The sequence below is a fragment of the Triticum aestivum genome, chromosome 2B, assembly GCF_018294505.1.
Source record: "Triticum aestivum cultivar Chinese Spring chromosome 2B, IWGSC CS RefSeq v2.1, whole genome shotgun sequence".
Taxonomy (NCBI): Eukaryota; Viridiplantae; Streptophyta; class Magnoliopsida; order Poales; family Poaceae; genus Triticum; species Triticum aestivum.
Window position 1 is genome coordinate 772202733 of NC_057798.1, and position 16333 is coordinate 772219065.

Below are 16333 nucleotides of genomic sequence, written 5' to 3' on the forward strand. Positions count from 1 at the left end.
CACGCAGGGACGCCCCGCCGCCGCCAACCACCACACGGGCGAGACCCACGGCGGCCGCTGGCGACGGCGGAGGGAGGAGGAACGAGGCGGGGTGGCCTAGCGCCGACGGTGGGATTCGCCCCCGAGTCGCCCGGGAGCTCGACGCGGGGGGGGGGGGGGGGGGGGGGGGGAGCCCTACTTGTATGCTTCAAGGGCATCATTGCAGAGGAACAACACACGGGTTGCAGCAAAGATAACCGCCCCCTCCTGCAGAAGAACAACTCTGCTTCAGGGTATGTTGTTGCCCAGAATGTCCATTAATTAGACAAAACGCTGCCTAGCCAGTGTTTTTCTTTCTAAAAGAGAAACGATCAACACTAGTGGCATCAGCCCTAAGGACATAATGCCATTGATAGATAACGTATAACCAGCAAAGGACAACTAGGCAACTCCACTACAATATATAAGCTCGTACACTGTAGTTCTGAAGTTGTGCCGTAGACTCGTATAACAATTTTACATGGATCATTTTTACGGGGGAAAAAAATCAAAAAATGGATCGGGATCACTCCGCTCGCTAGATGGTACGAACCAGAGAAGAGACTGAAGCCCATCGCAGAGTGAAAAAAAAAATTCCCCTCCCCTATTTATTTCAGTTTGACGTCTTGATTCTGTCAACTATAAAAGAATTAACTGTAGAATTAGGACTAACTCTGTTGGTACGATCACAACGATAACATGAATCATGGATAAGCCTGTTATGACCATCATATTAGGGGTTTAGCCCAGTGGGTTGTGGCCCAAATTATCTTATCGTTATTAGGAGTTTAGCCTGATTATCTTATCGTTTGCTTAGGAGTCAAGTAAACCTCTCTATATAAGGAGAGGAGATGTATCAATATAATCAAGCAAAGAAGCAATCATTATTTGCTCGGCTTCCCTTAGGGAGTCGGGAGACCTAACCCTAGTCGCCTCTAGCGCCGCCACCGCCTCTCCCTCTCGCGCACGACGGCGCCTTGCCGCCGGCGACCGTGAGCTTCGCCACGTCCAGCCCCCTCCTTCCCCTACTGCCTACGGCCAAGACCGGGCAGAACCCTAGCTCATAACACCTTGGTATCAGCTACCTGAGTTTTGACCATGTCATCACCACCACCAATTATTCCGCCACCACCGCCGTCGCTGCCCCTCGCCACCACTGTCGCCGCGCCATCGCCGATCCTCTCCACGGCACCGCTGGTCCTTCCCTCGGCGTCGATGGGTTCCACTGCCGGCGCATCGACCGGCCAGTCGCCGCCCCCCTCCACGGGTCTGCCGCCATCACCCTCCACGATGCCGCTCGTCTACTCCCCGGAGGCCATGACCGGCGTCCTCAACGATCTGGTCGTAGCGGTCCAAGGAATCCGGTTGTTCCTCGCCGGTCCGTATGGGCTGCCAACGCCTCCGCCGCCGGCCGTCTCCTCCGGACTGCCGGCCCTGCCCTGGTACTCGGTTCCTGCGGCGATCGCCGGGGGCCATCCGTCGCTCCAGCCGCCAGCCGCCCCAGTGCTGTCTTGGCCGCAGTGGCCCGCACCGGCTCTCGCGGCGCCACCCGCGCCTTCATCGGCCGCCCCAGCGCTGTCCTGGCCGCAGTGGCCCGCGCCAGCTCTCGCGGCGCCACCAGCGCCTTCCCCGCCCACCCCAGCGCTGTCCTGGCCGCAGTGGCCCGCGCCGGCTCTCGCGGCGCCAACCGCGCCTCCCGCGCCCGCCCCAGCGCCGTGGTGACCGTACTGGCCCGCGGGCCCCAGCCGCGCCAACCGCGCCGGTCCAGCTTCCACCGCCGCCGCCCAGCTCCGGACTGGGCCAGTCCACACCGGGGGGCCTCCTGATCCAGCAGGTCAAGTTTCTGCCGACACCGTCCCCGATTCCTCCACCGCCAGTTTACACGGAGGCTGGGCACTCATCGATACCCACACTGCAGTCTGGGGCCTCGTCCGGCTCTGTGGGGGCCTACGACGGCCTTCCCACCGTTGACCGGGTGCCGTCATCATCACTGCTCCGCACCGCCGAGCCGGTTGGCCATGGCGCGCCGACCCAGACGCCGCCACGGTTCGCCAAGATCGACTTCGCCACTTATGACGGCACGGAGGACACGCTTAACTGGCTCAACCAGTGCGACCAGTTTTTCCGTGGGCAGCACATGCTCGCGTCGGAGCGCACTTGGCTGGCATCCTACCACCTCCGCGGTGCAGCCCAGACATGGTACTACGCCCTCGAGCAGGACGAGGGCGGCATGCCCCCGTGGGAACGCTTCCATGAGCTGTGCCTCCTTCGTTTTGGGCCGCCGATCCGCGGAAGCCGCCTGGCCGAGTTGGGCCTCCTTGCCTTCACCTCTATGGTGCAAGAGTACACCGACCGCTTTCAGGCCCTGGCGTGCCACACGTCCGGTGTGACGGCTCACCAGCGGGCCGAACTCTTCGTTGGCGGTCTGCCAGATCATATCCGCGTGGACGTCGAGCTGCAGGGACCCCAGGACCTCCAGACGGCCATGTACTACGCCCGCTCGTTCGAGCGCCACGCGGTGGCCATGCAGCAGGCATCACCGTCCCGGGCCACTGGGCCGCTACCCTGACCGGATGTTCCAGCGCAGGGTCGGCCTGCTCAGGCTTCCTCGGCACCCCTCGCCGCGACCGCGGCGCGCCCATTCCGCCGAGCTACTCGAGCGTCGCCGCCAAGGGTTGTGCTTCAACTGCGACGAGCCCTACACGCCCGGCCACGTCTACCCGCAACTCTTCTACCTGGAGGTTGCAGACTACATTGAGGAGGATGCCGTCGCTGCCGACCTGACCGCCCCAGCTGCCGCGAAGGTGTTTGACGCTGGTTGATCACCTCGAGGAGTTCAGTAAGTGCTTCCCCACCTTACAGCTCGAGGACGAGCTGTTTGTGCAGGCGGGGAGAAGTGTTATGACCGTCATATTAGGGGCTTAGCCATGTGGGTTGTGGCCCAAGTTATCTTATCGTTATTAGGGGCTTAGCCTGATTATCTTATCGTTTGCTTAGGAGTCAAGTAAATCTCTCTATATAAGAAGAGGAGATGTATCAATCTAATCAAGCAAAGAAGCAATCATTATTTGCTCGGCTTCCCTTAGGGAGCCGGGAGACCTAACCCTAGTCGCCTCTTGCGCCGCCGCCGCCTCTCCCTCTCGCGCACGACGGCGCCTTGCCGCCGGCGACCGTGAGCTTCGCCATGTCCAACCCCCTCCTTCCCCTACAACCTACGCCCTAGACCCGGTAGGGTCCCAGCTCCTACCAAAGCCAAATCCATTTGAACCTAGAACGTTCTTCTCAGTCTCACGTGACAATTAATCGAAGCACCAATGAATCAGAGCAAGTCATTAGCAGACGAATTGAGATTTCAGAGAACTAGTCAACTAGCAGTTTCATTAACATTTCACTAGATCATGTTTCAAAGAATTCATGTGGGGAGAGAAACTGAGATTCAGGTCATTCATGTTGATCTAGTAGCAATGTGCCCCCTGGAAATGATACCCTTAAATTTGAGCAGCTAGAGAAAATCTTTGTAGCTAAAATGATGATGATGCTGTTGCTGCTTCAATTGTGGAAAATATTTCATCCACTAGTGAGTGCCCAAGAGTAGGATAAGTCTGATAACATACATGCTCAGGGAAAAAAGCAAGGAAGAACAATATGGTCAGACAAGATGAAAAATCGAAGCTCTAATCCTGAAATTCATCCGCCGTGGCTTTGAGCATGTTTGTGTACCACCTTGAATTCGCAGGCCGTGCTAAGCTCTTGGAAAAATGCACACCTGGCGTGCTCCGCTTCAAACAATACTACCCCGTCTGCCATGCGATGGAAACATAATACAGGCGTCTGCAGGTTTTCAAGAATTCAAGTTGAGATTAAAAACAACAATTTTTAAGCGATTTCAGCTACAAAATATATTTAGTTTAACTTGGATTGTCACGAGGATTCTAAAATGATTAACTTGGTGGGAGTGTCTTTTATAATGCAAAGTGCGCAAGAACTTACTCTACGGTTTAAATTTATTCAAGAAAAAATAATGTTATCTTTGTTCTAAAGTAACAGCACCGAGATACAAAACCTTATTTATCATGTTCCAAAAGAACATTTGATTTGTAATGATCTGCGAAACAAAGTACTATATCAAGCAAGCTTGGTTTCTGATGCATGCCTACTGTGCAGACTGCAGCATCATCGGTAAATAGTACTGAAGACAAAAATGTGCGTGCCTACATTCTATGTAACAAACGGAACATCAACAGCAATCAGTTGTTCCTGTTGGTAATTGAGCATAGGGTTGAGGAGAGCAGTTTTTCTTAGCTGGGGCTACGCGATACCCTCTATCTTAGCCTTCCATTCACACCCATGTTTTATTGAGATATGTGCACACAACAATTGGCTTTGAACACTTAATCCTTAATCTTCTAGCTCGAAGTCTACATCTTAGGCCACTGTTCACGACATGAATTGACTGCGCCTACATCTGTCTTGGCCCACTCACCGCTTTATTGCCCCGATTCGATGCCTCTGCTCTCGTACTCCTATCGATTGTCGTTTCATTAATTACGGGCTAGCCGCTGCATGTGAGGAAGGCTGGCTGCATGCAAGCATCTGTCCCGGGTCCAGTGCTCCTTCCATTGCATGCGTAGAAGCCAGCCACTGCATGCAAAGGCAGCAGGTGCAAGCTCAATTAACAACTACAGGAATCGAGGAATTTGCATGCTCCCGCGCTCTCCCTTGCATGCTCCTGCGCTCTGCCTTGGTCCGGTGACGTGACGGGGACAGCCTAGTGGTGACACTCAATACCTACTAGGGAATCAATCCATTGTTTATATAGCCTTCACTTTTGAGACTAATCACTTTGTGGCTGATGTGATAATACTGTGCTAGCACACATCTCGATACGGCGACCAACGACACAGATAAGGAGCACCGCGTAGGACGAGCTACAAAGAAACTTTGTGTTGAGGCGGGGAAGTACGGCGGTTACGGGAAGCTTCGATAATCTCGGACCGAGATGCCGAACCACGCATTGATCCAGCAGTGGGATGAGATCGCACGTGTGTTTGACAGAGCCAGAGCCATGCAGCCACTTCAGCAGCCCGCCGGCCATCATCGTCGCCGCAGCCGCAGGGGGAGGCGCCATCTGGACAGCATGGAGTCATCGATGAATCAATCGATCGGCGGCGCCGAAGGCAGTTCATGCTGGTGAACGGTGCGGAGTGCGGCGTGGGAGGCGTGAGCTGTGCATGAAGATGATTGCGGCAGCGTGTGGGGCGTAGTCACTTCCAGCAGCAGCGTGTGGGACATAGTTTTTCTACACCCTACCTCGGTGCACCCTCGCCGAGAAAACATAGCATAACATTTCAAAAAATTCTGAAACTTTATGGGAATGATCATCAACAAATTCTATGGGCAGTTGCAAAGTTTGGTGATCAAATATCATTCGAGGAGCTCTGTACAAAAAAGACAAAATCATTGAAAATTAGTCAAAATGTAAGTCTGCGAACCATGGTAGGGGCTAACAAATAGTAATACTTCAAACTTTTAATCATTGATAAAACGTTAGTGTTACAAGAGATCGAAACAGGGGATCTCACTCTGTTGGACAATGATTTAACTCCCTGTGATTTGCACCTCCGGCCTAAAAAGTACATCGATCGAGTGGAGAACCCATTCGGCAACTCATGTCATCAACTCACTAAGCAGCAATATCATAATTGTTTGGAAAGACACCATAGATAAAGCCCATAATCAAAGCTTCCATATCCGTGTACATACAAACAGAAATAATAAGATGCCTTTTCTGTTTTTTGTTTTACTCCCATATCCCAGAGCTCATGGATATATTTGATGGGAGAGGAAAGAAAATATAAGCCTATAGTATGACACATTTGTGAAAGGATTATCAATTTCGATCTACATATAGTTTTGTTTCCCATAAAGGTTATGAAAGGATACATATATAGTATAGGATGTCATGCTAGAAGTGTGAGCTTGCATTTAATTCATGCAATGTTCTTTTGGTTGTCAGTTAAGAGTGGTGAATAAAACTGGCCTTCAAGAGGTAAGAACTGATATATGTGCGTGGTGTTAGTTGTGGTGCAGCGAGAAATGCATGAGAAACACACGAAGTTGCCTACGCGTAATCAGACATCAGTATCCACCCATTATGTCTCTAGTAAGTCAGTGCTGCTAAAAATAAACATCTCTAGCCTTTCCCTTAAATTTCTTTTACCTCCTAAAAATTCTCCTTTAGGGAGTCATAGCCAATCTAGCCATATAACTCGTCAAACATTTGACGTGTTCTTCTCAAAACTTCCCTTCCTTGAGCAAATTTGAGCACCTCCCATGTTTTCTGATATCTTTATATCTCATTGCTTCACGGTATGTTGTAGCCCAGAATGTGTCAACACTTACTTGCTAGTGTTGTCGGCCCTAAGAACATAATGCCATTGATAGATAATGTACAACCGGCAAACGACAATTAGGCAATGCCACTAATCGTTAAAGACATGTGGCGTTCTACCTCCAGTGCCACCGGTAGTGTCTCACTAGTGACGTGCGACACAACACCAACAATGTGTGATCAATTAGCGGCGTGAGCTGCGATGCCAATAATGATAGCTTATCAGTGACATCACAATCCACCATTGTCTTCATGTGTTAATTTTACAACTATGTTGCATATGTAGCTGTGAAGTGTGTAAATGTATATGTGTATTGTGTTATGAATTAAAATACTTTTGCAAATAAATGATGTATGCTTGCCTATTGTGTTTGTGTATTTTTTGACAGATTCATTTGTCTGGCTAACCAAATATAAATAAAACATAACCATGATAAGAGTAATGGTGATATTGTCACTGACCAGCCAGCTGTCTGTTATGGTTGGTTATCACTGACTAGACAAGTAGCCAGTCTGTGATAGAACATTCATCACTAACACAGAGGCACTAACGGGTCACTCGCGCATAAGTGATGATAATTTTTTTTGTTTGGTCATGTTCGGCTCCGTAGCAGTGTAATAAGTCAGTAGTTGATTGTCACTCATTAGATTTAGGGCATCTCCAACGGCGACCCAAAAATTGGACCGGGGGGGGGGGGGGGTCCAGTGCACGGACACAGATGCGGGAGGCGGCCATCCAATGTCGTTTGCATACATTTCAACTACTTTTTGAACTAATCAGATGAAATTTGTGCAAACACGATGGGTTTCATACAAACCGGGCAAAAACATTTATATTTTGGACATATTTGAACTAAAAAGGTAAAACTATGTGCACGTACGGCCGCGGAGCTCCTTTCCCATGACACGAATACACTACACTAGTCTACGACTGGCCGCACGGATCCCTTTGTCTTCCCATGTCCGACAGCCCGCTCATCGGACTGCCAGGAGCCCCAAAGGTATATTCTCCCCCCGTATCTTTCTTATGTCTGTCTGCGCCAATCATCGGATTGGCAAAGAGGGTGCTTCAGTTGGAGGGGAAGAGGAGGTGCTTCAGTCGGAGGGGAAGCGTGCCTACTCCGCTTCCGTGAAGCCGAGGCGAAGGTCGACGATGGTCTGCGCTGAACCGGGCAAGTCACCGGATGTGGACGCCGGCGGTGCCTTCCTGGGACCCAAGCGGTGGCGGCCTCCCATGTTCTACTTGTCCCGATATTGGCGGCGCTGGCGGGCATGGACGTGATGGTGACTGACTCGTCGATCTCCGCGTCTTTTTCCACCGACCGGGCATGGTCGTTCCGCCAACATTGACGGTAGATGGCACGGCGGATGGCCTCGCCCATGGCAGTAACGATGACCGTTCCACTGTGATCCCTCACGTGCCTGCCTGAAGCAATTCACCACTCCTCCGTGAGCTGGCTTGGAGCGGCAAGTTGCTGAACCACGTGCCGGCTTGGAGCGGCAACTTGCTCCGTCGGGCTAGGCGAGGGAGGTGGAGTAGCGAGTTGCCTGGCTATTATCTGGCGGGCTCGGCGGGCCATCCATAAGGCTTTTATGCCGGAGAACTGATGTTCCTGATCATGGGATGCCATTGGAAGGGTGGGAAAATAGTGGAAGGAGGAGATGGGGAGCGACAGCGCGGTACGATTCTTGCCTGGCGTCAGGCCTACTTTAAATAGATGACCGACTGTAGGTGCTTACCCCACGTTATGGTTAATGCCGACCCGCCCGTGAACGGTCATGTGGCCGAAGTAGGTTTCTCGGCACACACGCATGTATAATGAAGATGTTGGAATGCGGCGAGCAGACATGTTCAGTCGGGTGTGCAGTGGACGGCGCCCTCGGCCGGCGCACTGCTTCAATGGTGGAGCCAGTGAGAGGTCGTGTCCGGACCGAGTTGGATGTGGAGCGGACGCTCTACAGCGGCATAAATGCGGGAAGCTAGCGCCGAGCGGAATGTGCGCAGGCAAGGGAGGAGGGGGTTTGGGTGGGCCAGGGTGGTCAGAAGTGGGTGTGGGTGTTGTCCGAACGCCTGTAAAGCGCCCCCCCCCCTCCCCGGTTGTCTGCGCTTTGCAGGAGAAAGTGCGTCCAGACCGATCCGCGGACCAATGCAGGACCTTGTCCGTCCGGACCTCGTGGTCTAGACATATGCGAGCGGTTTGAGGTTCAACGTTGAAGATGTCCTTAGTAGAGTCTGTTTGCAAATCAGTGTTCACAATCAATGATTTTTTCAGTGAACCGTTACATCAATGTGAAATGCCAAATATGGCGGTTGAATAAAAATCAAACATAGGATGCAACCAAAGATAAAATCGTGTGAATGATGTGCGCTTTATTGTGCAAATGCAATCGTGAAGAGGCGCAGAACACCTGCGCGCGCCCAATATGGCAACGAAACTACTTTACGCACGACAGTTCGCCAGCCGGTCCTTGCACGACAACTGATTTTTTTTTAAGCATCAGTACAGACACAAGCGCTCATATACACGCGCATACACTCATCCCTATGAACGCACACATGCACACCCTACCCCTATGAGCACCTCCGAAAGACTGAGCCGGCATATCATCTTGAGATTTACGAAGTCACCGTAGACGCCTCGTCGTCGACGGGAACGTTTCCTCCCACTGAAAGCGCATCGCCGGAAATCCTGAAATAAATCCAGGAATAATGCGAGCACCAGGATTTAAACCCTGGTGGGTTGAGGATACCACTGTCCACCTAACCAACTCAACCACAGGTTGATTCGCTGCACGACAACTGATTGAAGGGTGCTAATCCATGCATCAGACATAATGAAAGGCCCAGCTGACTCGTCGTGCGTAAACGATGCAAGTGGTGTCGTGTGTGTAGCATCGCTCATATGGCAATATCTCATGACTGAGAAAACCAGCCATTTGTTTGGCATGTGTTTTATTGATTATTGTGACTGAGTAGACCAACGCTCACAGAGATGAGTTGCTCCTTGTAAAACTTAGTTGGTGGCTATTCTCGAGAGAATTACATATTTCAACCCTTTATGACATGAATATCTAAGAAACAACCATGGACTTTAAAACCATCTAAGTTATAACCCTCAACTTTCAAAACCGGACAAATTTCAACGCTGCCTCCCCTCAAACCGGTTTCTGATCTGATTGACTGGTTTTCACTAGCTGACCTGCCTAGTCAGCATCCACATCTGCTGCCACACATCACTATTTGATCAGTTGACCAAACTTAAATTTAAAAAGTTCAGTAAAATGAACACTACCATGATGACCATTCTGTCAAAAAAATTAATACTTCTGTTCGCACACGAACACATCACCGTGAACCCTCGACGTCGGGGATGATGCACCGTAACTCACGTCGAAGGAGACCCGATTGGAATCGTGGTACGCAAGCAATCCAGCGGGTGCTTTTGTAGATCCCAAACCCCACACGTCCGGATAGACCCCGTCAGGGCGTGCGACAGCTATGGGTCCTAGGTCGACTTGACCGCTCCTAGAGCCTCGTGGATTCGCAGCCCTCCATTGTTGAAGAACGACGAAGAATGAGAAGAAAGATACAAGGATAGGGGATAGATGAACACGAAAATGTAGTAGATGTGTTTGTTCGATTCTGTGTTGTTCAATCGACCGTCACCTCTCATATATTTATGAGGCGGCTGGACTTCCCATACAAGAAAAGGACTTCAAATCAAGTCAAAATCTTTCCAAAAGTAATGGAACTTGGATTTAGGTAAGTCTGGGACAACAGTTTGGTTTTTAGGTCCCATAGGCCACAAACGACCTCGAATAAAGAAAAGCTAAAACCAAATTTTGCCGTTTCGACGAGACGAACAACTTTCGTGTTACAACATTATTTGATTCGAGACCGTCTTGTGGGCCGAAACGCTCGCGCAAGATAAACAAATGAAATGACAAATGGTGGCGCTATCTATAAACAATTGGTGGCGCTACCTATCAGACATATGTCTGCTACCTATCAGACATATGTCTGATTGGGCCTAGTGGTATGGCTGCACTCGAATGGCTCTAACTTTTTGCATAATATCTCGGATTGAGATGACTTTCATATCAAAATCAATCGTTTCGACGAGACGAACACAATCCGTGCAGAATATTTTCTCATATGAGGACGTCTTGGGGTCTTAATCGGCCAAACTGTACTCTGAATATAAGATCTTAGTACTTTGAACATAGTTTCAGCCTTCGAGATGAAATCGGACGGCAATGGCCCAAATTTCCAAGATGTTCATGTTGACTATACGAAACTTTTTCATGTAGATCACTTCTTCATTTGAGGCCATCTTAATTAAGTTTTTCACCGTGCCAAAATCTGGTGTCAACAACTTCTTTGTCAAATATATTAAAAAGTACAAGCAAAATAAATATTCAGGAAATTTTTAATCAAATTTCGACCCCAAAAAAAGTGTATAGAAAAAACTGAAAACTTTCTCTAAAATGAACACCATCATGATGACCATGCTGGAAAAGTTTCAAACTTTTTTGGGCAAGCAAAATTCATGTGGCTAGAGAAACTCATATTCGTGTTATTACTCATGTTGATGTAGCAGCCCTAGAAATGGTACCCATGAATTTAAGTAGCTGGTTAAAATCTATATGGTCAAAATGATGTCAATAGTGTTGCCGCTTCATTTCCTTGAGAGATCCGTGGATGATCGAATATCCACTGTCGAAAATAATGGAGCTTCCCCGCGAAAAGAAAAACTGGAGCTCGTCATCCACCAATGAGTGCCCAAGAGTAGCATAAGTCTGATGACATACATATTCAGTGCCAAAATGCAAGGAAGAACAATATGGTCAGACAAGGTAAAAAAGGGAAGCTCCAATCTTGAAATTCATCTGTTTGTGTATCACCTTGAATTCGCAGGCCATGCTAAGCTCTTGGAGAAATGTGCATCCTGCGTGCCCGGCGTCAAACAGTACCACCCCATCTGCGGTCTGCCATCCCATGGAACCAAAAAACCGGAGTCTGCGGGTAATTTCCAAGAATTCAGAGACAACGCATTTGGAAGAAGATTCAGGTAAATGTTTAGTTTAGTCATGGTTGTAGCGTGGGCTGTTGTTACCTTTCTGGCTTCAAGTGGCACCCTCTCAGCAAGCGATTTTCTTAGGGAAACCAAACCACTGAAAACAACACACCCACCTAAAGTCTTCGAGTAGAGCGAAACACTTGCTATGGCTAGAGCCCCTGCAAAAGAAGAATGGAAATCAAAAATTTGTCAGAGCTGTCTTGATACCGGATTTGGTAGATGAATATTTCAGTGCTTCACATTCCTGGCTCAATCCACAAACAAATATGTTCCAGCAGCCACCTCTCCGTCTGACATATCGTGAGGAATATCGTGGGAAATAAAGTGTGAAGGAAACTTGGGGCGTGTTTGGTTACATTGCCAATCGAGTCTGGCCCGGCGAGCCTGGCTCTAGTGAGCCGGTTTGAGGAGATGCAGGCAAAAAGACCCCAGATGCACATAGTTTGGTTGTCTGCATGTAGTTGCATGAGACAACCATTTTTGACCGGCTTTTGGTTGCCCGCATTGCATTAGGCGCACATATGACATGGTGTTTGGTTTTAACCTGCATAAGGTGTTGTCACCACTTCTAACTAGTGGTGAGCTTACCACACACAATCTGAACATGTAGTGCCAGCTAGTTAAACAAATGATAGTTCATCCAAACTACTATCAAATGACAGTTCAAATTATTAAGAGCCATTGGCTAAATAGGGGATACTTCATCGGTGTTGCGGCTACCAGATCTTCCTCTTCATCTTCCACTTCTTCTGCTTCTGCTGCTTCTTCTTCCTCCCTGTTCAAATCCTGCACTCACCTCTGTTAAGCCACATTGCCTCTGCCCAGTCCAACATTTCGTTCTTCCAAGCGTCATTGTCAAATGCCTCCACACCATGGCCGGAACTAACAACATCGTCAGGCTCGACCTCTTCCTCCTCAGGCATGTGTTCATCAAAGCCCCACTGAAGTATCCAGTTATGAAGAATGCAACAAGCAAGAACAAGCTTAACCTGAGTGGAGTATGGGTGGAATGACTTCTGATCCAGGATCTTAAAACTATTCTTCAGAGCTCCAAATGCCCCCTCAACAATTACTCTATGGCTGGAGTGTCTGAGATTAAATAGCTCCTGCGCAGTCCTAGGATAGTTCCTACCAGAGAACTCGTTGAGATGGTACCTAGTTTTCCTAAAGGGTGAAAGAATGCCCGTCTGGCATGCATAGCCAGCATCTCCAAGGTAGAACTTGCCGTCGGGGATGTTGATCCCATTAGGCCGACTCATGCTATCAGTAAGAATATTATCATCATGCGCTGACCCCTCTCAGCCAGCCAGCACATATGTGAACTTCAGTTCAAAATCAACAGCAGCAAGCACATTCTGTCTTGTGTAATCCTTCCTCCCCCTGTATGCTGCAAACTGTTACCTAGGAACTCTGGCAATGACATGAGTACCATCTATTGCTCCAATGCAATCCTGGAATGGCATCACAAGCATGTGTTAGTGCTCAACTTGAACAATACAAGCATATCAAGCCATGAAAAGTGTTATATTGTCAATGCTCACCTTGAAGTATGGATACCATCTTGGGCTTCCGTGAATCTTGGGTGGAGTCTGCCCAGATGGTCTCTTTATCATCTCTCCTCTAAGCTCCCCAACAGCAAAAAGCACCTGCTTGAAATACCTAGAGATGGTCTCCATTGATCTCCTGAATGTGTTGTGAATGAACCTGAACCTGCACCAACGCCAACCCAACGCCATATGCACTAACCTGCAAGTAAGCCTGTAAAGCAAGGTAACAAATAGCCAGTAGTTACAAGGATATATGCCCAAGAGCAACCCAACACCATGCGCACTATCCTGTACGTAACCCTGGACAGCAAGATAACAAATAGCGAGTAACACATTATTTGAATTGTACTCTCAACCTTGCAAATCTCAATGGCGTCTTTGTTATATTATATCTCCTATATGCAACTTTTTACAATATCGTCAAACAAGTTTTTTGATTGAAAAGAACATTGATGAAGCATCTCTAGGAAACATCTGACTGGCATATGCTCAAACAAAATTAAAGCTCGAGATGGAGCAGAATAGAAGCAACCCACTTGGTATATGAAGTGCATATGTGATTGTTCGCCCTCAGGCTCAAATATTTATTTAGGCTCAAATATAACCGGTTCAATTGCCAAGTGCTCTTGAACTAACTAAATTAAAACTATTTGTCTAACAGAACGCATTATAAACTTCAGGAAGTTGAAACCATTCTAATAGGCTTGGATTTAATTCATCTACCTGGAAGGATCGCCAGATCCCATGCTTATGAAGTGTAGCATTGCAGATAACATTTGATCTCATATCACATAGATGATCTTCATGCCATAATAAAGTAGATCAAAAAACAATGCTTCTTCAGGCCACCATAAGAATGCAACTGAAATCAAGCGCAGACAAAGACAGCAATTGGATTGACCGCCACTTACTTGCAAGATGTCCATAACTCCAGCACCAGCGGAGAAGCACATCTCGATTGCAAGGTGCTTGTGCCAGCGGCGGGACTCTCCGGCAGCTGGGACTGGATAAGCAGCGGGGGGATGATGCAAGAGGCGCGCACCGGGGAGTAGACGGCAGCGTGGCCGAGGATCTCATCGTCTTTTAATAGTAGGGTGACAACTAACTTGCAAATAAAAAAGTGGGAGATGCATCATATCACTTGATAAGAATATACTTGCAAATATTGCCACGGACATTAGCCATAAGCGTGCAACCAAAGCCAATGTCAAGGTTCATCTATATTTAAATTTGTAGTTAGTGAAAACTAACTTGGCACTTGCAATACTGTTTGGTCTAGGGTTACCAGACCTTCCTCCTGTCTAGTGTTGCCACTCAGATGGAAAATTCACGATGGATGATTTTATCAGTTAGCAATAAAGAAGTGAACACCTGTGGTCCTAGGTACCTGACAATCACTTCTCTCCAGGATATAGCATGAGAAACACACTTAAATGCAAATAAAAAAGAGCAATACCAACATACAAGAGGAAGATACCTGAACTTTCAACAGGGATATATAGCTCCTCCCTGGTCATCTTCTTCTGACTGAAGTTAGATTTTGCCCTGAATATATGTGCAATGGTGAGCACTGCACTTACTTTGCCAATTCCTGTTGCAATCAAATTTGTCAACATCGTTAGACCATATTTTCCATGAATACACTGACTTTCTCAAGGGAATTAAAATTTAAGGGTCAAACAATTTCAGTTTTTGGGAGAAAATCAAAGATGAATGTGTAGCCGTGAAGCCTGATGCCCATTGTTGTCTTGAAGTTCCTGCACCATCAAACAAATATCAGTGCATTTCTGTACTAATCCAGACCAAACAAATCAAGTGAACAATCCTAATCATACTAATCCTGAACCTCCTCTGCCGGCAACCGCCCGCTTCCTCTGCCAGTATAGCGCCACACACACGAACACAGGCGCACGTCGACCGGCGCACGTTTCGCACACACGCCACACGCATCTGCCGCCCTACGGGAGCACATAACACGGACGAGCGCATATGCACAGAGCCGCTGCCTGTGTATATACTAACATGGATAGTTATGCTCGACACTTCTAAACCAAAAATCTGAAGTTAGTTCATGACACATACTTGTCTCGTACACTCAGCACAACAAAAGCTCCTGAAAAAATTGTATCATGTTAATACCAAATTGCATCATTAGTCAAGAAAACCAGAAGTATCCGGGGGAGGATCAAATGCATAGCCGTACCTGAGAGGTCTCAGGTTCATGAAAAGCGAGTCAGCCTTTAGAAACCTCGTGATTTCTTGCACGACATGCCCCCATTCCCTGTAATCAGCTTCCTGCAACATTTCATCTTCTTAATTTGAGCCAGAGAATGAAAAGAGAGCTGATTGCATAGGGATGGGAATCAAGGAAGGAAAAAGAGAGAGAATAATTGAACTGGACTTGGAGGTTCTTCTTGAATTCGTCGAGGAATATCCGGATTTGGGCAGCGAGGTGGGGTACAGTTTGAACGCGGAGGGAGAGCATAAGCGCGACGAGGAGGAACCTGCCGAGGAAGCGCAGGTGATTGATGGAGGCCCCGAGGTGGTCGTGGAGGAAGTAAGCACGGTGGAGGACGGGTTGCACGAGAGCGGCGGAGCCACCCATCTGGCCACCGCGGGCACCGAACGCCAACCGCCCTTGTCCGGCCTCCCCCGATTCTTCAACGACGCCATACACAGCCAACCCTCCTCTGTCTCTCGCCAGTACTACCATGTCTCGTCCGGGCAACGCCCACGTCGTCTCTCTCTCGCGTGCTCCCAAGATCCAGACCGTGAAGATCGGGGGATATGGGGCTGGAGGAGGTGGAGTTCCGGGTGGGAGATGGAGAGGGCACGAGTGCGAGAGAAGCCGCCGGTGGCGACGGTCCAGTTGCCGGTGCCGAAGGAGCTGGGGTGGGCTGATTGGGGCGAGGCGGTGGCAGATGGAGAGCGCCTTCTCCGGTGGCCGGCGCTGGAGGAGCATGGACGGTGGAGATGACTGTGGTGGCGGCACTGTGAAGGCAACCCTAGCGGCCTAGCCTCCAGCCGGAGGTGGAAAGGAGAGGGGGTGGGAGGAGAAGAAAACGGTAAGGCGCTCATCTCTCTGTTCAATGCGTTTTCTCTGCGAGAAGGCTAGCCCACGCGAGCGCCTAGCAAGTTAAATCTCTCGACGCAAATACTGTTCCCAGTCCGACGTGGCACGCGCGAGCGACCGCCCATGTCGCGTAGTTAATGCGTTTAATGTGGAAGCATTGTTAATTTAACGCAAATGTTAACGCCCACACGTGTGGGCGTTTGCATCTCGCTCACACTCGTAG

At 49.0% G+C, this 16333-nt stretch overlaps 1 protein-coding gene across 10 annotated transcripts; it reads right to left on the minus strand.

The window, feature by feature from the left end:
* Positions 1 to 10776: 10776 nt before the first annotated feature.
* LOC123042634 (uncharacterized) lies at positions 10777 to 16118 on the minus strand. 10 transcript variants are annotated; one of them, XR_006418844.1, is made up of 11 exons: positions 15542 to 16118; positions 15241 to 15332; positions 15120 to 15150; positions 14884 to 15043; positions 14515 to 14794; positions 13949 to 14138; positions 13761 to 13837; positions 13032 to 13248; positions 11527 to 12941; positions 11315 to 11429; positions 10777 to 11209 (listed from the first exon to the last, which is right to left on the minus strand). XR_006418844.1 is itself a non-coding variant. In XM_044465057.1 (6 exons), the coding sequence occupies exons 1-4, from the start codon at positions 14651 to 14653 to the stop codon at positions 12888 to 12890; spliced, it is 600 nt and encodes a 199-aa protein (XP_044320992.1). In that variant the 5' UTR covers positions 14654 to 14872; the 3' UTR covers positions 10777 to 11209; positions 11315 to 11429; positions 11527 to 12887. The 10 variants fall into 10 exon arrangements, 1 of the variants encoding a protein (XP_044320992.1); XR_006418850.1 differs by lacking the exon at positions 13761 to 13837 and having other exon boundaries at positions 13032 to 13149; positions 13237 to 13248; positions 13949 to 14142; XR_006418843.1 differs by having other exon boundaries at positions 13949 to 14142.
* Positions 16119 to 16333: the final 215 nt, after the last annotated feature.